Below are 19,894 nucleotides of genomic sequence, written 5' to 3'. Positions count from 1 at the left end.
GTTCACATTATTCCATATTCGTTAACTCAAACTGTATTAACCTTTCTTAATTATTTCTATATCATTTTAATTGTTTATTATAACAGATGTGTTGTTTTCGAAGATGTAATCCCTTTTAAAGATTCTACACAAAGAGGAGATCATTTATTATTCCAGTTTACTTATTAAGATGATTCAATATAGTGAATATTCTTTCATACTTTATTCCTAGAATTTATCTGGAAATATTTCGTAAAAAAGGGATCTCAAGCTTAATTTAACATTTATGATAAGATTTTGTTAAACGAAGGGAATATCTTCTTTATAATTTCATGCATTGAATTTATATATCTGACTTGTCATTACTTTATAATATCAATAAATGTAATTATAATGTAATAATCAATAAACATAATTGTAATGTAATTAATAATCAATAAATGTAATTGTTATGGGATTAAGAGCCAGTTTTTCAATAGTCGCTTTTAACTCTAATTTTAGCTTAACTCACTCTTCGTCTCTTTGTAACTATAGTTAGAAAGAGACGAATAATATAATTGAGTAATACATTTAATATTATTAGTATTAATGTATATATTTATTAATTTGGTGAATAACTTAGGGCCAGTTTTTCAATAGTCGTTTAAACTGAAGTTTAGCTAAACTTACTCTTTAGATTCTTGTCGCTTATGCCTTTTGATCGTCACGACGTCGATATGCAGTTAATAGTGTAATTGCGAAATTGAGTAAACTTTTTTCGTCTATCTTTAATTAAACATACAAGTCAATCTGGATACTTCACGTTCTACGTATACTTCACTCCGAACTGAAGACTTCGCCTGAAGACTCCTGCTTTTTCTGGTTGAGAAGTTCCTCGAAGAAATAAGAAGTCAAGGTTTTTTTAGACAAGTTTATTATCAGCACTTTTACAACCTCGTTATTAACATAAACAAGTAAGAGAGAGTTGCCGAATGCGTTAAATCGTACCTCATCAATATTTAACGTATTATTGCTTAACATAAATATTATTTTATTGCTCGACTAACTGTTACAAAGTAGAAAGTAGGGGAGAGTGGGGTAATTGTAAACACGAGGTAAACGCGAACGATTACTATTGTTGTAAATTAGAATAGTGATATTCTCCTAATACTTCTCGCACCCAGCGATAGTCCGATATACGCTCAGTGTGGTACGAGTACGAGAAGTCGGAAAATATCACTACTCTACAATACAATAGTAATCGCGTTTACCCCGTGTTCACAATTACCCCACTCTCCCCTATGCACTACGTTTCGGCTCAAGGTTCGAGCCCTTCTCAAGTGCGGTCTATTCGTCTAAAGGAGGGTCCACATTATCGAGCCGAACCGCGAGCCGAACTTCGTTGCGAGCCGATCATGCGTCCACATTGTCGAGCCGACGGGCTCGCGCGAGGCTCGCGAACCTCGAATCGAACATCAGTGCGAACCATCGCGTACTCACCCCACGAATCTGCAAGGATTTTGATGATACGCGGTTTGGCTCGCAGTGTCCCACCAAAAGTCGGTATTTCGACGAAACATCAAAAGATGCTTTTTATGATCAGATTATACGCTTTGTCGGGTGGTAGACTGGTAGTTAAGCTTCGAGCTAGACAAAAAAACAACAAATGAACGATGAAAGAAAACGTGAGTAATTGCCCAGTCGCTGTATTTGATTCTATGCACGTATGTGCAGTCTACACGACTACTGATAGACAAAATGGAATGGTCTGATAAAAAATGTTTAAAAGTAATTAGTGATTATGAGCAGAAAAGATTATTATATACGGGACGCTAAAAATCCCGAACATTATAACAATTAAAAAAATGCATATTTATATTTACAATCGTATTTTTAACGTTGCAATATATATTATAAATTTATTGCGTATTTATCATAGATTTAGAGTATGTTTATGCAATATTAAATATAGGTTTAAATATAGTTTTATGGTTTGAAAAGGAATTAAGCTTTGAATACAAGAAAATAATAAAAGCACGCATATGTATACACATTTAGTTTTTCCTGTTCTCATACTTTTTTTATAAGAAGAAATAAGTAAAGAACTCGAATGTGATAGTGACATGTGCAAAAAAAAGATGACGACATTATTGGCATCTCTGCAAAGAGAAAAAGCAAAAATAAAAAAAGTATGGAAACAGGAAAAGGTGAGTGAATATATGTATATGTGCTTTTATTATTTTCCTGTATTCAAAACTTAATTCCTTTTCAAACCATAAAACAAAATTTAGAATTAATATTGCATAAACATACTCTAAACCTGTGATAAATACGCAATAAATTTATAATATATATATTGCAATGTTAAAAAATACGATTGTAAATATAAATATGCATTTTGCATACATGTATTAAGAATTTATATAAATTTTATTATAAATTTCAATACGAGATTTGACTTCAAAAAATTTTAACTCATGTTCGCGGTTCGCGATGGAGTTCGATTTGAGGTTCGTCTGCAAGTTCTGCTCGAGATTCGGTTCGGGACTCGGTTCGCGGTTTGGCTCGATAATGTGGACCCTCCTTAACTGACTCGTTATATGAAATCAACGGACATGCCTGTGATCACGAAAATGTTCCAGCATAGTCATTTTCGTTATTATGTGTAATTGTAATCCGAAGTTCTTCACTAGCGGTATTTTTATGGTATTTAGAAGTGTGTCGCCATGGAAAAGTGGCAACACTGTAGAGTGGAGAGAAGGTCGCGCTGTGTACGGAAAAACAGCCGAACGCGCGCGAAATTTTTGGCTACGATTATAACGGCCGTGAATGTGGCCCTTTCACCGCAAGTGGAACAATAGGCGAAACTTCCGAAAACGTCCGTACTCAGATTTAGGTGAAACTTTGTGAATAGGTTCCTTTTAGATAAAAAGAACACATATACCAAAAGGATTTTTTGCGACTCCAAAGTTTAGCAACTTTTTTAATATTTTTAACTTGCTGCCTCCGCGGATACATTTTCCACGCGAAACAAACCAAAACAGCTCTCAAGTAATGTAAACAACCATGAAGTCATATACAAAGTACAAATATATTAATTTGCTGCTTCTCTGCGTATACATTTTCCACGCGAAACGAGGTGCCACATAAAGTGAAGTACATCTTCTACCCGGGTACGCCAAAGGCGTATCCTAGGGGGGGGGCGAGGGGGGCGACGCCCCCCTGCCCACCCTTCAACCCCACCCACACCGCCTAGTGCACGAGGGGGGGTGCGGGGGGGAGGGCGGAGCTCAAAATCGTATGAGAGGGAAATCAAGAGACACGTGTGTCACTTCTCCCGGAAAGGAAACGCAAATAAAAACTGCAACTGACAACTTGGTCGCCGGTCGTCGAAGTTTCACGGAGCAAGAGGGAAAAAGAAGGCTTCACCGCGTGAGGAGGGAAGGAAGACGGTGGTGGCACATCGCACGTACGTCGAGAAAGCGGAGCGGTGAGCCCGTGGGAGTTATTTAAATCCGCTTCTCCGTCACGTCCGAGGAGCCTGTCGTTCCTGCGAGAAACTAGTCTAAATGTGTTCGATAGCGATGCCGGCCGAATTAATTCTACACAGCCCCCCGGTGAGCTCCCTGCTGTACGGCCCCTATATGGTCACGGCATGCGCACTGAGGAAAAAAATTGTTAATCCCAAGAAATATTTAGTTCGATACGTTCAACTAAACATTTTAGTTAGTTAACTAAATATTAGTTGTTTTAACAATTTATTTCGTTTCTTTAATCAAGAATTAATTAATTCAACTAATGTTTAGTTAACTAACTAAAATGTTTAGTTGAACGTATCGGACTAAATATTTCTTGGGATTGACAAATTTTTTTTCTCAGTGCGGCACCCACTTTCACCAGCCGATCGGTGTCGCCTAGAATCAGGCCGTGTCTCTCTATATACAGGGTCCTTGTCTTCTAACTGTTGTGGTCGGCGCACAATTGCCTATAAAACCGTAAGTATCTCGAGATTCGGAGAGAAGATAATATTTAAAATATTTAAAATTTTCGACGCACAAGAAATTTCACTTTTGACTTTTGAAAACATGTTTGCCTTAATAAAAATCACAACATGGCATATAATCTCACTAAATTCCGTTGGTTACATGGGCATTATAAGTAGCGTTTACAATATTAATGGCAAGTTCACACGACATATATAGATTTTGAGATAATTGTAGTGACGACTCCGCCCCGGTAACGACTTCGCTCCGGTCTCCCCTACATAATATTGTACATTATGTGTGTGTGATTACGGTAATACCTAATTGTAAGTAACTATAACGTATTTAAATACACATATCCGTCCGAGTGTTTCATGCTTTTTAAAAATATGCTCCCCCCCCCCGCTCCCCACAAACTACAGTATTTTAGAATAGTTTTATTTGCGATATTCTAAATGATAATAGCAACTAAATACTAATTCTTTTACTTTTTCGATCTATATTAACTTTTATATTTAATTGTTATATTATACTTTCGCATGATGTTAGTTTCTTATAAGCATTGAGAAATAATATTAAATTATAATAAGTCATTAAAAATCGTGTCTAAAATACAATCTAAACAATTTATGAGGTTGAACCATTATTATGCCATTATCTGGTTCAAATGAACCAGTTTTGAACATTATCTGACAATGTTCAAAACAGAAGAAATAACATTTAGAGTAAATTAGCTATGGAGATGTTGGTCAAGTACCTGATCATACCTGAATCGATTAAAAACGTCCCACGCACTAGCGATTAAAAAATTACCGCAAAGTCGACGGGCACTATATCTGTTTCGAAATCGGGAGTATAACGATAAAATCTTGTGATTCCAAGTTGCGAAGGTACCATAAGGCCTAGTGGCCCAAACATATTCTCTATCCATCCGACAAGTGGTTTATTGGTGCTAGAAAAAACTGAAAGAAATCTTAATTATTCATTGTTAGAACACATATTATATAGACACATATTCTGTCCCAGAATGATGTAATATTTGAAGAAGTTACAAAACAACTGAGCCTAGCATTGTGTGGTGTATTTGCAGCAGCATTTGCTGTAACAAAAGCATTGGGAAAAAATCAATTTAATAAATATAAATGTACTTTTTTTAATTAATAAAGTATTATTAAAGGAAAGTTGATATTGAATTGGGCGATAATCAATAAAAGGATTCTTTTCTAATAAAATTTGAAATTTAGTGAGAAATATCCGTGGTTGCGCTCTAACTTCTGCAAATTTAGAAATTTCGGACTGACTTTTTTTTAATCGATAAATAAGTATCATTAAAGAAAGGTTAATATTGAATTGAAGTATTGAATTTGGCGATAATCGGTGGAAATTCTTTTTTTTTTAATATTGAGCAAAAAACCGATTAAAGGCCTGCCCCCGGGTCGTAAAGTTCAATGGAATGGCACCCGGAACAGGATGGAGCCTAAATAAAATGGATAAAGATGGAGATAAAAATAAACAAGTGTGCAAATTAGGAATTTGCACATTGCTTCGTCAACATTTTATTGCGCTCATATAACTTTCTTTGTGAGAAAGCCAAACTATACTATACTAAATAATAAATACTAATAATTATGCATCAAATAAAATACAGTTTCCTCATAAGAGGAGTTAGGTAAGCGCAATAAAATGTTGATGATGCAATGTGCAAACTCCAAATTTGCACACTCAAAAATTTTGTCCATGCCGTTGTTATTTAATTACTTAGGGTCACTTTGACCCTTTCAATCATATGGTAAGAATAATATAATTGCAAGATATATAAACATATATATCTTGTTTTTACAAAGTTTCTTTATATCCTATAAGGTGGAGAAACCAGTGAGTTGTACCGTAATAGAAAGGGTTTTTTTTTCAATAAACGTACAAGTGATTATTAATGCAAGATTGGAAATAATTGACATAGTAGCGCGTTGGCCCGGATCTACACATGATTCTACTATTTTTAATCACTCAAGAATTAAAACATTATTTGAATTGGGTACATTTGGTGACGGTTTACTCCTTGGAGATTCCGGTTATCCAAATTTACCATACTTGATGACTCCGGTACTAAATCCCACAACACCAGCAGAGCATCTTTATAATGAAGCACAAATTCGAACACGATCAAAAATTGAAAGATGTTTTGGAATTTGGAAACGAAGATTTGCAGTTTTGTCAATTGGAACACGTTTTCATACAGTTAAAAGGGCGCTTATTCCTGTTATTGTGGCAACAGCTGTTCTGCATAATATTGTTCAACAGAATGTTATTCCAAATCCAATTAATCCCCAGATATACAATAATGCTGTTGCGCAAATGCGATATGTAAATAATGAGATGAATATCAATAATGAAAAAGATTTAATTTTGCAATATTTTAATAGGTAATGTTGATATGAATCAATTATAACATATAGGTAATCTTATATTTGATATTATGACTAATATATATATTTCAATAATTACAGGTTACTGTAAAACATATAATTAAAGAAGAACATATTTGGAAACAGCAGATAAATGTTATCTGCGGGCAACTTTGAATCTGTTTGTGCATTCATATTTTGGTAAAAAAGGAGTAAAACGAATTGTAAAAATAATAATTAATGCCTAGAATGTTGCGTATATATTTTATTATAACATCTTTTATTTTATTTTGACACGTTACAATATAAGGAAACATTTTATAACAAACATGTTCTCTTATTCATACAAAATATCTTTCCCTGCTTAACATTAAGAGGAACAAGAAATGATTACTTTGAAATAAACAAGTACCTAATGCACATAAAACGTAAAAATTAAAATTATTTATTAATACTGTTTATATATTTTAGTATTATATAGATATAGTTAACTCATAAAAAAAACTTATTTTCGTACTTTGGCTTATAATTTAAAAGTTATATCACTCTGTTCTTTACGAATATCTTATCCAATAAATCAATTTTCTCCTCATTCGTAAAATTTTTTGCTCGTATTGTTTGCATGTTTTTGAGAGAGATATTTTAATCTATCACTTATCACAATATGCACATACAATAGATATGTCACGCAGAGATGATTAGAAAAAATTTATGTTGAATTACAACATCGGTATGACGCAAAAAAAAATCGCGTGAACACGCAATCTGTCATCATCTGTCGATTTTTTCGTGATTCGCGATTTTTTGCTGTCATCATCTGTCGATTTTTTCGTAATTCGCGATTTTTTTTCGCGTCATACCGATGTTGTAATTCAACATAAATTTTTTCTTTATTGAAAAAAATCCCTTTCTATTACGGTACAACTCACTGGTTTCTCCACCTTATAGGATATAAAGAAACTTTGTAAAAACAAGATATATGTTTATATATCCTGCAATTATATTATTCTTACCATATGATTGAATTTTCACATGCGTACAATCCATACAACCAACAACACGTATAAATTTAGCTGTTTGATAAAATTCTTGCTGATTTCGACAAATTTCTTCTGGTGAAGTAGGAAGTTTTATAAATTGATTTCTTAACGCAACAATGGCAGGAGATACTCGATGAACAATACTATGAGCGCTTACTTCGCTGATGCCACAGAAATCACCAACAGTCATAAAAAATGATCCAGTTGCATAAAACCGCAAAGCAACCATTAATTGGATCACAGGTGGAATGGCATTATTCCTATTATATATATATATATACACACACACACACACACACACACACACACACACATTTATTTATATATATAAATAAATAAATATTTGTATGTTTATATATATATATATATATACACATGTATATTTATTTATTTAATTATATACAAATGGCTGTGTGTGTTAATAATCTAATTTGTGTTGTTGTAATATATAATATACTATTCACCAGAGAACTGAGAGAATATTAATTAAAATAAACTAATAAGCTGACAGAATACATATATGCATTCCCATAGTATGTATAAAATTTTTTAATGTTTTATTTTTTAATCGATATTTTGTACGCGGTTTTGAGGATGCATAGCTGAATCACTTGAGAAGGACCGAAAATGCGGTTGAAACGTTGTGAATTTTGAATATATTTATTATTTGGCCAGTCGGGTCGAACAAACACGACTTTTTGTTTTGTATTTATTTACTGGCGAAGGAAGCTTCTTATTTTGTTTTATTTTTTTATAATAAACTTATTTTGTCTTGTTTATTATATTATATATAATTTTAAATTGTTGTATAAAATATTAATACATACCGATTAGTTTTATGTTGTAATTTAACATAATTTTTTTTCTAATATCATGTTAAAGTTTTCCTTTGATATTGCAAATCTTCTTTTAAAATGATCATCATCAAAAATTTCTAAATAATTTATACGTGGCCTGATTATATGTGGTTTTCGTCGATTCATATTGGAAGATCATAACCCTCGTTTCATCATATATTCATCAAATAATAAAAAATTAATAATTCTATCCATGTTATTGTAGATAAACACGTTTTCGTAGATATTTTAAATAAAAATAGAAACACCTTTATTCAAATTAAAGAGAAGTAGTATAATATTTGAAAAGATTGGTTAAGAACGACATACACACAACGACAAATATCTTGTTGTTGGCGACACTGCTGATTGAGTTAATCGTCGATTAAAGTTAATCGGCGTTGGTCGAAGTGACCCTTAGCGTTCCTCCCAATGCCTCGCCACGCGCCTACAACGTGAACGTTGCCTATAGGCTGCAGCTTCTCGTCGAACCGCACGGACGCATCCTGATTTGCATTTTTTTTTTTATAAATTAATTTCTCATTTTGACTACGTTCAGCAGAACGCAACAGTATTGCAACTGTTTTATGATTCTCTAATGAACGATTCTAAGGCCGGTATTTATAGTCGGTTCTTATATTTAAGACCGTCTTAAGTACAATCTTAAGATGTCATTAACTAATCTGTTGTGCCCCTTTTTGAGGAGAGGCACCGAGTTCTTTCGGTTCACGGAGGAGGCGGAATTATTATACACGGCACTTTGAATAAATGATACTTTAATTAAATCTATTTGATCATTTAGACCAGATATTATATGGAGGAAGCATGTGGACGGGCTGCACACCACGAACCTAAAAAGAAATCTTTGCAGGTAAAGATTCTAGCTTTTATGTGTGCATAAAAATTTTTATTTTTGTCCGATCTATTGAAATTTAATGGATTATTACGACCAAAATGATAGGGATTTCTTGCTCAAATATTTTTCAATTAAAATTTAAAAATTTAATTAAATTTCTCAATTTAAATCTGATTAATATAAAATGCACTATGTGCACAAATTTTAATATTGGAAAATGGAACATTTGTCGAACATTATGAATGTGTTTCATAAAGTCTAAAAAATATTATTTTCTGCAATGTAAAATATATAAATATTTGTATGGTCTATGATACAAAATATCTTATATAATATTTTTAGAAAAAGAACGAAACATTTTTTTACAAATTTTAATAAAACGCATTATATATGTTACAGGAAATCACAAATATGAACATAATCAACACGGCAGAGCCAAGCCAGGATAAGACATTACAAATTCCTTTTTACTCTGAAGTGACACCGAAAGCTTACCAATACGCCGATACGGCGGCAACACCTACTTCTGTACAATATCAACCACCTTTCGTTACCTATATGCAAAATCCATACAGAAGTAACGAGGAATTATCGGCAACCAATGAGATTGTCGGTGCGCCATGTGATACAAATGACAGACCGTCCCCAAATTATAATTTTAACGATTTATATAATTATCCGTATTGTGGAACAATGATTGGGGCAATGCAGGGGGAATAGAGGATTTCTTTATCAGCTTTGTCCAGCTCAAGAAAAAAAACGACACTTTACCACCTCTGTATCAACATTGGATTACCGATATTTTCGATGAATTCAACACAAAGAATCAAATCTATATCCCTCCCCCTAGGATTGGATAAGAACCACTGGAGATAAACGGAAAACAATGATGCCTTGCGATCCATTTTACCCGCATTGGGAGAACGCTCATACTCGAATAAGTGTCAAAGACGAAAGATTCAAAACGACTACAAATATATATACACCACCTTAAAAAACGTTTGCTATAAAGTTTTCGAGTAGTAAGTGTTACAGATTTGCCGCTGCGAGGACGGTTTTGACTATCTCAGTAACAGCGCATCTGGAGGTGATCGAAGGAGGATAATACCACTTAACCGCAGCGGCCGCAAAACTATTAAGCCATTGATATTCTTTAAACTAATTCCGGAATTTTTTGTCGCAGTAACAACGCGACATAGTATAGCGTCCAGAATTGTGTATCTTCCCAGTTACGTCGTGTTGTCCCGGCGCTATCGTTTCTGGACAGTAGTCATGGTCTCGGCAACAAGCATCTAAGTTCTCGAGTAAGCCCAATTGTTTGTACTCAGATGCCATGGTTCCTGCTCCACGCTACAATAAGTGCCCGGAAGTATTTTAGAAAAGGTGCGCGCTTGATTCTGAAAAAAAGATTGTTGTTGATTTAGAAATTGAATATTATTTTGAATAAAATAATTGAATGTTATTTTGAATAAAATAATATTCAATTTCTAAATCAACAACGATCTTTTTTTCAGAATCAACCGCGCACCTTTCCTAAAATACTTCCGGGCACTTTGTGGTGTGGAGTCGGAAACATGGCATCTTCGTACGAAGAATTTTGTGCTTACTTTCGGCCTTAGATGCTTGTTGCCGAGACTACTGCCAGAAACGATATAGCGCCGGAACAATACGACGTAACTAGGAAGATACACAATTCTGGACGCTATACTATGTCGCGTCGTTACTACGACAAAAAAATTCTGGAATTGTTTAAAGAATATCAATGGCTGGCTTAATAGTTTTGCGGCCGCTGCGGTTAAGTGGTATTACTTCGATCACCTCCAGATGCGTTGCTACTCAGATAGTCAATCGTCCTCGCAGCGGCAATATGACTCTGTTATCAATTTCTGCCACGTTACCTTGAAGCAACGAGTTGATTGATCGTAATGGTTTTCATGTTCTATTTATTACACTTAATTACTATTATATCATGTTATACTTTGGGCAAATAAATACAATTATACATATTATATAAAATCAATTTATGTTACCTTATGCATTACACCATTGTGGTCAATATTGACCACTTACCTTATTGTATCCGATTTTCTTTTGTCGGGCCAGATCGTACTTATCTTTGTCACTCCTGACCATATACAATCTGGTCGCATTTCAACCAGATCAATGAAGGAGAAAAATTCCTCCCATTGTGACAATTATTATATTATTACGTTCGATTCGAATTATATGTGACCATTGATTGTATCGAAAAATGCATAACAAGAAGTTAATTTACAAAAGAATATTAATCTATAAAAATTGACTGTACAATTTGACATTGATCAAAAATATTTCTATCACTAATTCCGTTATTTGCTTGAGAATACTGATGATTGATCGTTTCTTGTGACTCGTTCTTTTAATTTGAAATTGTAATCAAGAGTAGGTATAGAAAAAATTTTACTTCGCATTATAAATATTAATCTCAATTATACTCCGCGAAAAATTAAAATTTATGTAAACAAAATTAAAAAATTAAAATAAGAGAAAATGTCTCTCTGTAAAAACTGACCGCGAAAACCAATCGCGAAAATACAAAGATGCGTGATTGTGCATGTTGTTCATCCGGCACGCATCTTGAAAATATATCAAGATCTACAGAATAAATGACGGTGAGATCCGAAAAAAAGTAACTTCCTGCACATTTGATATTATAATTAGATATTACAATTAATCAATGCAGCCGTTGAATAGGTTCGGGACGGTGTAGTGCGGGGGGATGTATTACTTATCTAGCCTGTTCCCAATTACCCCACTCTCCCCTATATTTTTCATTTTCTACCAAAATTATTTTTTATATGATATTAAATATAGTCATATATATATATATATATATATATATATATATATATATATATATATTAATATATTAAATACATATTGAATTACAAGACAAGTTTAGACAAGTTCAGAGTTACAATTGTTTTAACGATACAATTGAGTGCGAGCGCGCACGCCTAGGGTACTCCGCGACGCGTAGGCAGTAATTACCTAAAAATTGACATATTTCCGTCAATAATCAAGATTTTGGAAAAATTCAAATGCCATTTTGTTCGCCGTGAAAAGAGGAACAAATTTTCTCCAGTTTATTTTTTTATAGGATCTATAGTTTGATCGCTATAGGGCAATTTAAACAAATAAATTGTTAATAACTTTTTATTGCATCGACTTACGAAAAAACTATTTACAGATTCTTGTTCTACAACCCAAAAAAACAGAAAAAAACATGAACTTAAGCCATCAACCTCGAAAAAATGCTCAATCGACCTGGCGACTAAACTATACGCGCGCGCGCAATAGCAAAACAATATTAATTAAAATATTTATTCATTTATTTATTTCATAAAGCAAAAAATGTGTATTTTGTTATTGTGTTTTTTATTAAATTATTATTTTACATGATAGATTCAGCTTACGCGGATAATCGCCGTGTTCTCCGCGGCGGGCTGAACTCTTAGCGCCAATCGAGATAAAGAGAGATAAAGAGAGAGAGAGGTACCCAGGCAAAAACACAGACGCTTCGTAGACGTTCAAGATTTAATTAATAAAGTCACGATTAAAACACGAAGAAGACACATAAATCGTCAATCGGTTTTGTGCGCTTATACATTATGGACGTCGGAAACAGAGATAATGCACCGTGTAATCGGCACGTCCGATAATATCCCGAAAATGTATGTACAATCTGTCCCTGTCGTTCCGTAATCGGTCTACTTTGTAACAATATGAAACGATTATTTACATCGACGGCTAGGAGAATTCGAGAACGATGAAAATATGTTCCAGGGAACTTAGATGCTAAATGGCAATATTCTTCTCTGTGAGTGTGTGCGTGTCGCATGTATTATGTGTGAATGAGCGTATTTGCCTCTGGTTTTTTTCTTTTGTACCCGAGCTTCTCTCTTTTTCCTTCCGAAATATATCGTTGCATGCCAAACAGAAATCGTATATGATTCGAATAACGCGAAGCGACTCGAGATTGGATCTTTGCACTTGGAAATAGACTATACAGGATGATTCTAACTAGACTGGTTTTAATAGCTATTTTCGAAGACAAAATGGAAAAAAGTAGTAGAAGAAAATCTTTCATTATTTAGTACATCAACCATTCTAAGATTATATATTTTTTCGAATATATACAATAATATATAAATATATGTACCTTGGAAGTAAAGAATCTTATCTCCATTATTATAAATTCAGAGAAAACAAAGTTTAAAGTTTTTAATAGGGAAATGGTGTATTTTTTAGATATAAAATAAAAATAGTAACTTGATTTATTGAGTTTTTAATAAAGTAATTTAACTAACATATTAATAAATTGTTATAGTATAACTGTCAATAACACGCTGTAACTGACCAAAATTAAGGCACCATGAAAATTTTCAATACGACTTTTTCTAAATATTGTATCTTAGGAACCAGTAACAATAGACATAAGATCCTTTATACAATTTAAACTCCTGATATATTGAAAAACATATTAACTCCATTTTGGCAAAAACTGGAGATACAATACTTTACTCTTAAGGTACAGATATACTTACAAGATACAACTGAACTTCTTTTTTATAAATGGAATTAATTCTTCTCATTATTCTGCACATAAAAGCATTAAAGTAAAATAATGTGAAGGATTCTTTCTTGTGAGGGTTTTGCGAGAATAATGTGTATTCGCAGTATTTATTTGAAAAAATGATTTGAAAGAACATACTACAACTTATTTTAATACTTTTATACGCAGAATAATGAGAAGAACCGATTTACGCTAAAAAAGTATAATTCCATTTTTTTAAAATGCAGTTGCATCTGCAAGTGTATCAATGCGAGAAGAAATATGAGAAGAAATCAGAGAACAATAGATTGTGCTAAAAGAAAGATCTTCTATAATATATATAGATACTTTTTTCTATCTTACCTTAAAAAAGCTATAATCCGATCGTAACTAAAATCACTCTATTCAGTGTATATATCTTTCGCGAATGAAATCAATGTCATAGAATATTACTCGATTATGGGATAAAGCGACGTATTTAAAATCGCATTGCTTTGGATAATTACGCTTTTAAATGCAGACTGATTCGCAACACGTTACAAAAATACGCAGGCGAATTGATCGTGTCGTTCCGGTTATAGATGACAAAAGTTGTACAATTTGCGAAACATCCGCCGCGATTGACTAACTGTTAATTAGTTAGATTAGGACGAGTATCAATCTGACGAAAAGGCTCGTTATTGAAACGCTCAGGCACCGATATTTCTTGGAAAATCGTAAATAGCGTTTATCTTCCTCTCCCGGCATTGTTCGTCAAACTTATCCGCTACTTAAAGATAAAACGACGGATCAAAAATTAACGGAAAGTTGAATGAGAATGAATACTTGGAGCAACGTTTTAATCGCTGTATAATCTCTTTGATATCTGGCAACGTCTCTGTTATGATATAACAGAATCATATACAAAGCGAACAAACATTTTGTAGGACACAATTCACCGGCGCGCGAATCAATCGGTACAGATAACATACGAATGCAACGATTGCGAGAATGCACATGGTGTACGCATAGCCGACACGAGCGAGAGCCACGCGCGTGGCGAATAACGTGACGGATATTTGGCTTGGTATTTAGTGTGTGTCGAAAGAGAGCTCTTTTCTTTTTTATTTAAAAAAATCGATGTCTGAGAAATGGTGTTCACAATAATGTAGTACAACAACGTAACGGTATTACATATAGATAATATATATATAATATATATTTATATATATAATATTATTTATAATAATAGGTAATTTTTCTTTTACCACAGTATAACATGGCTATATACAAATATTACAAATTTTTTCTTTCATTAAGCCCTCACGGATCGACGCGACCGATCGATCTGACGCGAGACTAGGCAGCGACGCTTTCTCCATTCGCTGCTTACTTAATTTTCTTTTAATTGCACGTTACAACAGGCTTGCGATCTTATTAATCTTAAGCCAGTCTCTCCTCTCCTCGATGCGATAAAACAGAGGGAGAGAGAGAGAGGGGGGGGAGGAGAGAGAGAGAGAGAGAGAGAGAGAGAGAGAGAGAGGGAGAGAGAGAGAGAGAGAGAGAGAGAGAGAGAGAGAGAGGGAGAGAGAGAGAGGGAGAGGGAGAGAGAGAGAGAGAGAGAGAGAGAGAGAGTGTGTATGTTTTAGGATGCATGTGATAAGAGGAAATAAAAATAGGAAAGGTATTTCCTGTTAGATTAAATTAAAAAAGCTAGGCATAAAACTTAGAAACATATAGGAGACAGAAAGAAACAGAGATTACATTAAAATTCGAAGTTTCGATTGAGGCTTCAACGTGGTTTCGTATAGCAGCAAGTAAGAAAACACGTACGAATTTACACGATTACACGTTTCAAGATGTAAAATCTTCCTGAGGATACTTTAGTCGTGCTACGTTGGAGTCTTTTCGCTTCCTACTCTTAAAAAGAGATTCGTCTTTATAAAATTGATTTGTAACGTAATCCGAATTGTGTGTATGTGTAACGCTAAACAAAATATAATGTTCATTGCGATGTTATACATTTATACATTCTGTCTTCGAATTTCATCACAAGCTTGTACAGATCGTTAAAGAGATGCCGATATTACGATCTGTATTACAGAAGTGATCAAATTTTGTAAAAACGTCTGTGCGCGAAAAATTGATTTTTCTTTCCACATGTAACGTGTCTCCCGGGCATCGCATCTCTCAATCACGATCGTCGAATCTCAAACTAAGAAAAATATCATTCGTTTTAGTATCGAGGCATCGTTCGCTATTAAATTATAAACAATTTGAAATAAATTTTTCACAAATGAAATATTATTTCAAGCTAGATTGAACATGCACCGAATATTCGCCAAGAAAAAAATACAAATGTCAGGGGATTTATAAGCAAGAGAAAAAGCACGAAAACACAGTGTTTGTGCAAAGATAAAAGAGATCGTAATATAAAAACGTGTACAGTTCTCGTTACGATGTTTTTGAGGCCGATAACTCGATACTATTACAATTACGCCCTCATTCGTTAAGGTGCGATTTCATTGACGCTAGAAACCAGCGGCAGCGTCAAGAAAATGTAGTGGGGAAGAAGTTCAGACCGTCTCAACTTTTTAGCGTACCGCAAAATTCAACAGAACTTCTTTCCCCACTACATTTTCTTGACGCTGCCGCTGGTTTCTAGCGTCAATGAAATCGCACCTTTAAGATTAATACAAGATGAAATTAGCGCTGTCAGATTATATCACCTATTCAATAATCATTTTTACAACATTTTATTCCGATAAAAACGATGGCAATTTAATTGAAGATCAATACGGATTGATTAAATTCGCTTAATTAGTAACACAACAATTAACACAATAAAGTGATTTCCTTTCTATGATTTTTGCCATATATTGCATACATTACCCGTAATCTTTTGCATTTTGAATATATCGTAGCTTTGAATATCGAAAGACAGTAATGTACGTTCCGCATTATGTCAGACACGATATAACAGGAATAAATCTGTCTTTCTTCTCCAAAGATCCTGGTTAAAATTCTGTGTTCTTTACATTTTCCCTTTGCAAGCTTTTCTCGTATTTACGGTTAAAATGACAATGACAAATTGACGTTTACGATCCTGGTTAACATTTAACTTGGTTAAAACCTTACGTTAAACGACCGACGATCATATGCATACGTTTATATTGCACGGTTATGAGTCGATAGCACGATCTTACAATCTATGACGAATATCTACGCGCTTTTGGCACCTCTTGCATTTGCATATACGCGGACGAGATTTTTTTGCAAGTAAAAGAGAGAGAGAGAGAGCAAACGGGAAGAGAGTTTCATCTACTACGATAAATTTTTTGGATATATCAATGATTCAACTCTTGGTCACATTAATCACATTTTAAATATGTAAAGATTATTGTTAAAATTTCTTCCGTCGAGATGCACTCTCCGCGGGTTTTTTCATCGTGTAAAAAAGCTCCTGTAATTACGAGGTGTGTGTGTGTGTGTGTGTGTGTGTGTGTGTGTGTGTGTGTGTGTGTGTGTGTGTGTGTGTGTGTGTGTGTGTGTGCGCGCGCGCCAATTGATGGTGTGTAACGAGCGATAATGTAAAAAGAGACATTCTCCGTTTACACTTCGTACACACAAGAGCTTTCCTAGCACCATTCCGTATATTTAATTATCTTTGCAGACAGAGGATGATCTATATTTATAAGATATGAACGTGATATTAGCGATAGCGATTTCATTGCGATTTACGTCTGTTTCAAATTTCAATATATTTAATATAATGTGAAAGGTGTATGTGCTGAATTATGCACCGTTGGGGACTCAGACTACGCTATACCATCGATTCTACCGCGTTCTTCCGGTATGCCGTAGCCTGATTCCGTAACACTAATCGCCTACATTATGTCATTAACTAGAACGAAGAATTTGAATGTTATTCGAGAAAGATATGGTACGCTACTTACAATGTGTCTAGATATAAGGGTCATCTTCTTGATTTCACAGTTATTAACAATTATCTTAAAGTTCACATTCGATTAACTATCGAATGCGCATAAAGTATAATGTATTACTTTCAAAAAACAATTGACAACCGCCGAGGGTACACGCATATGACATTTTCTTCCTCCTCGTTATTATCACTGCGTTTGTTCAGCGATGAGAAAAGCAATTAATAATTAACGGAGATTGGAAATTATATAATTAACCATTCTTTAAGTAAAATAATAAATCTAAAAATGATTATCAGTAGCAGGATTGCATGTCTGAAACGTAGAAAAGTCCGTTTCCCGGAAAAACTCTTATGCAGTCTCTTCGGTGAGATTTCTCTTATAGATTTAATCGTTCAGTATCACAGATCCAATTTTTGCGATAAATGTTAATCGAGTCCTAAATTTGTTCAATAATACAATCCTGTATTGCCTAAACTAATTCGTAGTGTAACGTGAACGTGATATTAAGAGTGAGGAAAAAATAACGAATTATTCGTATAGATTAGGTACTACTAACACAAATGTTTTATGATCGTAAGTTTTAATCGCAAGGATGTAATGAGGAAAAGGAAACATAAGACTCTAGATCGCTGTTGGCGTGTACCGCCGATAGGCATCTCCCTCCTCTCTCACTTCTATATCTTTATGCGTTTTTTAATTACTCCTCCCATTGAGGAGCATAATCGTTCGTCTTTTCTAACTTTAAATTGGCCTAAACGGTAGATTACTTCACTAGAATTGCATTATGATAAAAGCATGTATAAATCAGTAAACCTTTTCTTTTGTGCTTCTTAGAGATCATACATGATACAATGTACAAAGTAGTGTAAAATAAAAAAAGGGTTAATAAAGATTTTTATATATATTACTTAATCGTCAAGTAGCGGTTTATCACGAGCGGGAAACAACTTTCATTGACCACTGACCTGTTTCCAGAAAATATTTCAAAAGATTTCAGACGCAAATACGCTATCCATAAAAAAAAAACAATACAGATCTGACATCATGTACGGGTGGTTATGAGATAAAAAAAAATGCACAGCATTTTAACGAGATAAAAATATCTGCGTATAAATCTACTTAAGTTTATACGCGGTAAATAAAATTTACAAACATTTATACATATTGACGCGCGTTTCCCTGCAAATCTGCCAGTGCCCAAGAAGTGGTACCCCAAATATGTCAAAGTGTCTTAAGAATTAATCACGACACCAGGACAGAATTTTATTTTATCCTACGCAATAGTCGACACGAGTGTTGGTAAATGAGTAAAATTTCTTCCCTTAAAGTCGATCTAATCTAAAGTGGGCTTCAGCGCTGGAATCCGATATAACCATCGTAGGGTCAGCGAGCATTTGTAGCCCATCCACATCGATCGGATCAAGGCCCTGTCTGAGGGCATCGTCCGATGGGAACATTTCCGGGTCAAAATCACCCATCATCGCCGTTCCGAGGTCTTTCACAAATTCCGGATTCGTAAGATCATCCGCACCAGAAAAATCTGCAATACAGTATGGTTTTTTATCAGTTTTATCGAAGCACTTGAAGCATTTTCTTTATAACTTTTAACTTATTATAATTCGGAAAATATAGAACGAACATATCTATAATATTATATAATATTTTGTTTAAAATTTTCTTTATTATACAATAGGCTTAAACATTATTCGTACACTAGGAATTTTCATTAAAAATAGCTTATTTCTGTGCGATAATAAATAGTAAACAAATAATCTTTTTTTTTTTATATTATAAAGTCTCTCTTTCTTAGTAATACCTCAAAAACAAAACTTATAAATTATGACATTTTATACCTACTCCAAAACAATAAGATAACAGAAAATAGTGATTTTCGAAGGCACAAAAGTACTCGTACACTATAATTATTTAATAATAAAAATTAAATTAATATTTTGTCGAGTATCCCTCTTAAAGTCGATCACTGCCTGTAGTCTTCGTGGCATCGAATCAACGAGATTTTTCGTTAGTAGAAAATTTCGTCCCATTCTTGTAAAATTTTAATAAAATCTGCACGATTCAATGCCTGTCTCTTTCTTACTACATCTTCGACAATATTTTACAAATATCCTAGGATTCAAATCCGGTGATTATGGAGGAGTATGCAATTGTCGAGGCACATTATACAACAGCCAATTCTTAATATTTAATTATAAATTGTGCGCTTTGGATCATTGTTTTGTTGGGAAATATATTGATCTCCGCGCGTGCGAGTCAAACTTTTTTCGCGCTGACGGCTAGA

The 19,894-nt window shown here is 33.9% G+C and overlaps 1 protein-coding gene and 1 pseudogene across 14 annotated transcripts in view; one reads left to right on the top strand and one right to left on the bottom strand.

The window, feature by feature from the left end:
• Positions 1-2,149: 2,149 nt before the first annotated feature.
• LOC139817835 (putative nuclease HARBI1) lies at positions 2,150-11,677 on the top strand (annotated as a pseudogene).
• A 3,156-nt stretch (positions 11,678-14,833) lies between these two features.
• The window catches only part of Crtc (CREB-regulated transcription coactivator), a 36,532-nt gene continuing 31,471 nt past the window's right edge, over positions 14,834-19,894 (bottom strand). For all 14 annotated transcript variants that reach the window (XM_071784968.1, XM_071784975.1, XM_071784972.1 and 11 more), the window contains one exon: positions 14,834-19,135. In XM_071784968.1, coding sequence (XP_071641069.1) covers positions 18,918-19,135 — 218 coding nt within the window. In that variant the 3' untranslated portion in view covers positions 14,834-18,917. The remainder of the gene's footprint in view (positions 19,136-19,894) is intronic.

This window comes from Temnothorax longispinosus, chromosome 8 (assembly GCF_030848805.1).
Source record: "Temnothorax longispinosus isolate EJ_2023e chromosome 8, Tlon_JGU_v1, whole genome shotgun sequence".
Lineage (NCBI taxonomy): Eukaryota > Metazoa > Arthropoda > Insecta > Hymenoptera > Formicidae > Temnothorax > Temnothorax longispinosus.
The sequence above is the reverse complement of the archived record's forward strand: the minus strand, read 5'-3'. Positions and strand labels throughout refer to the sequence as shown.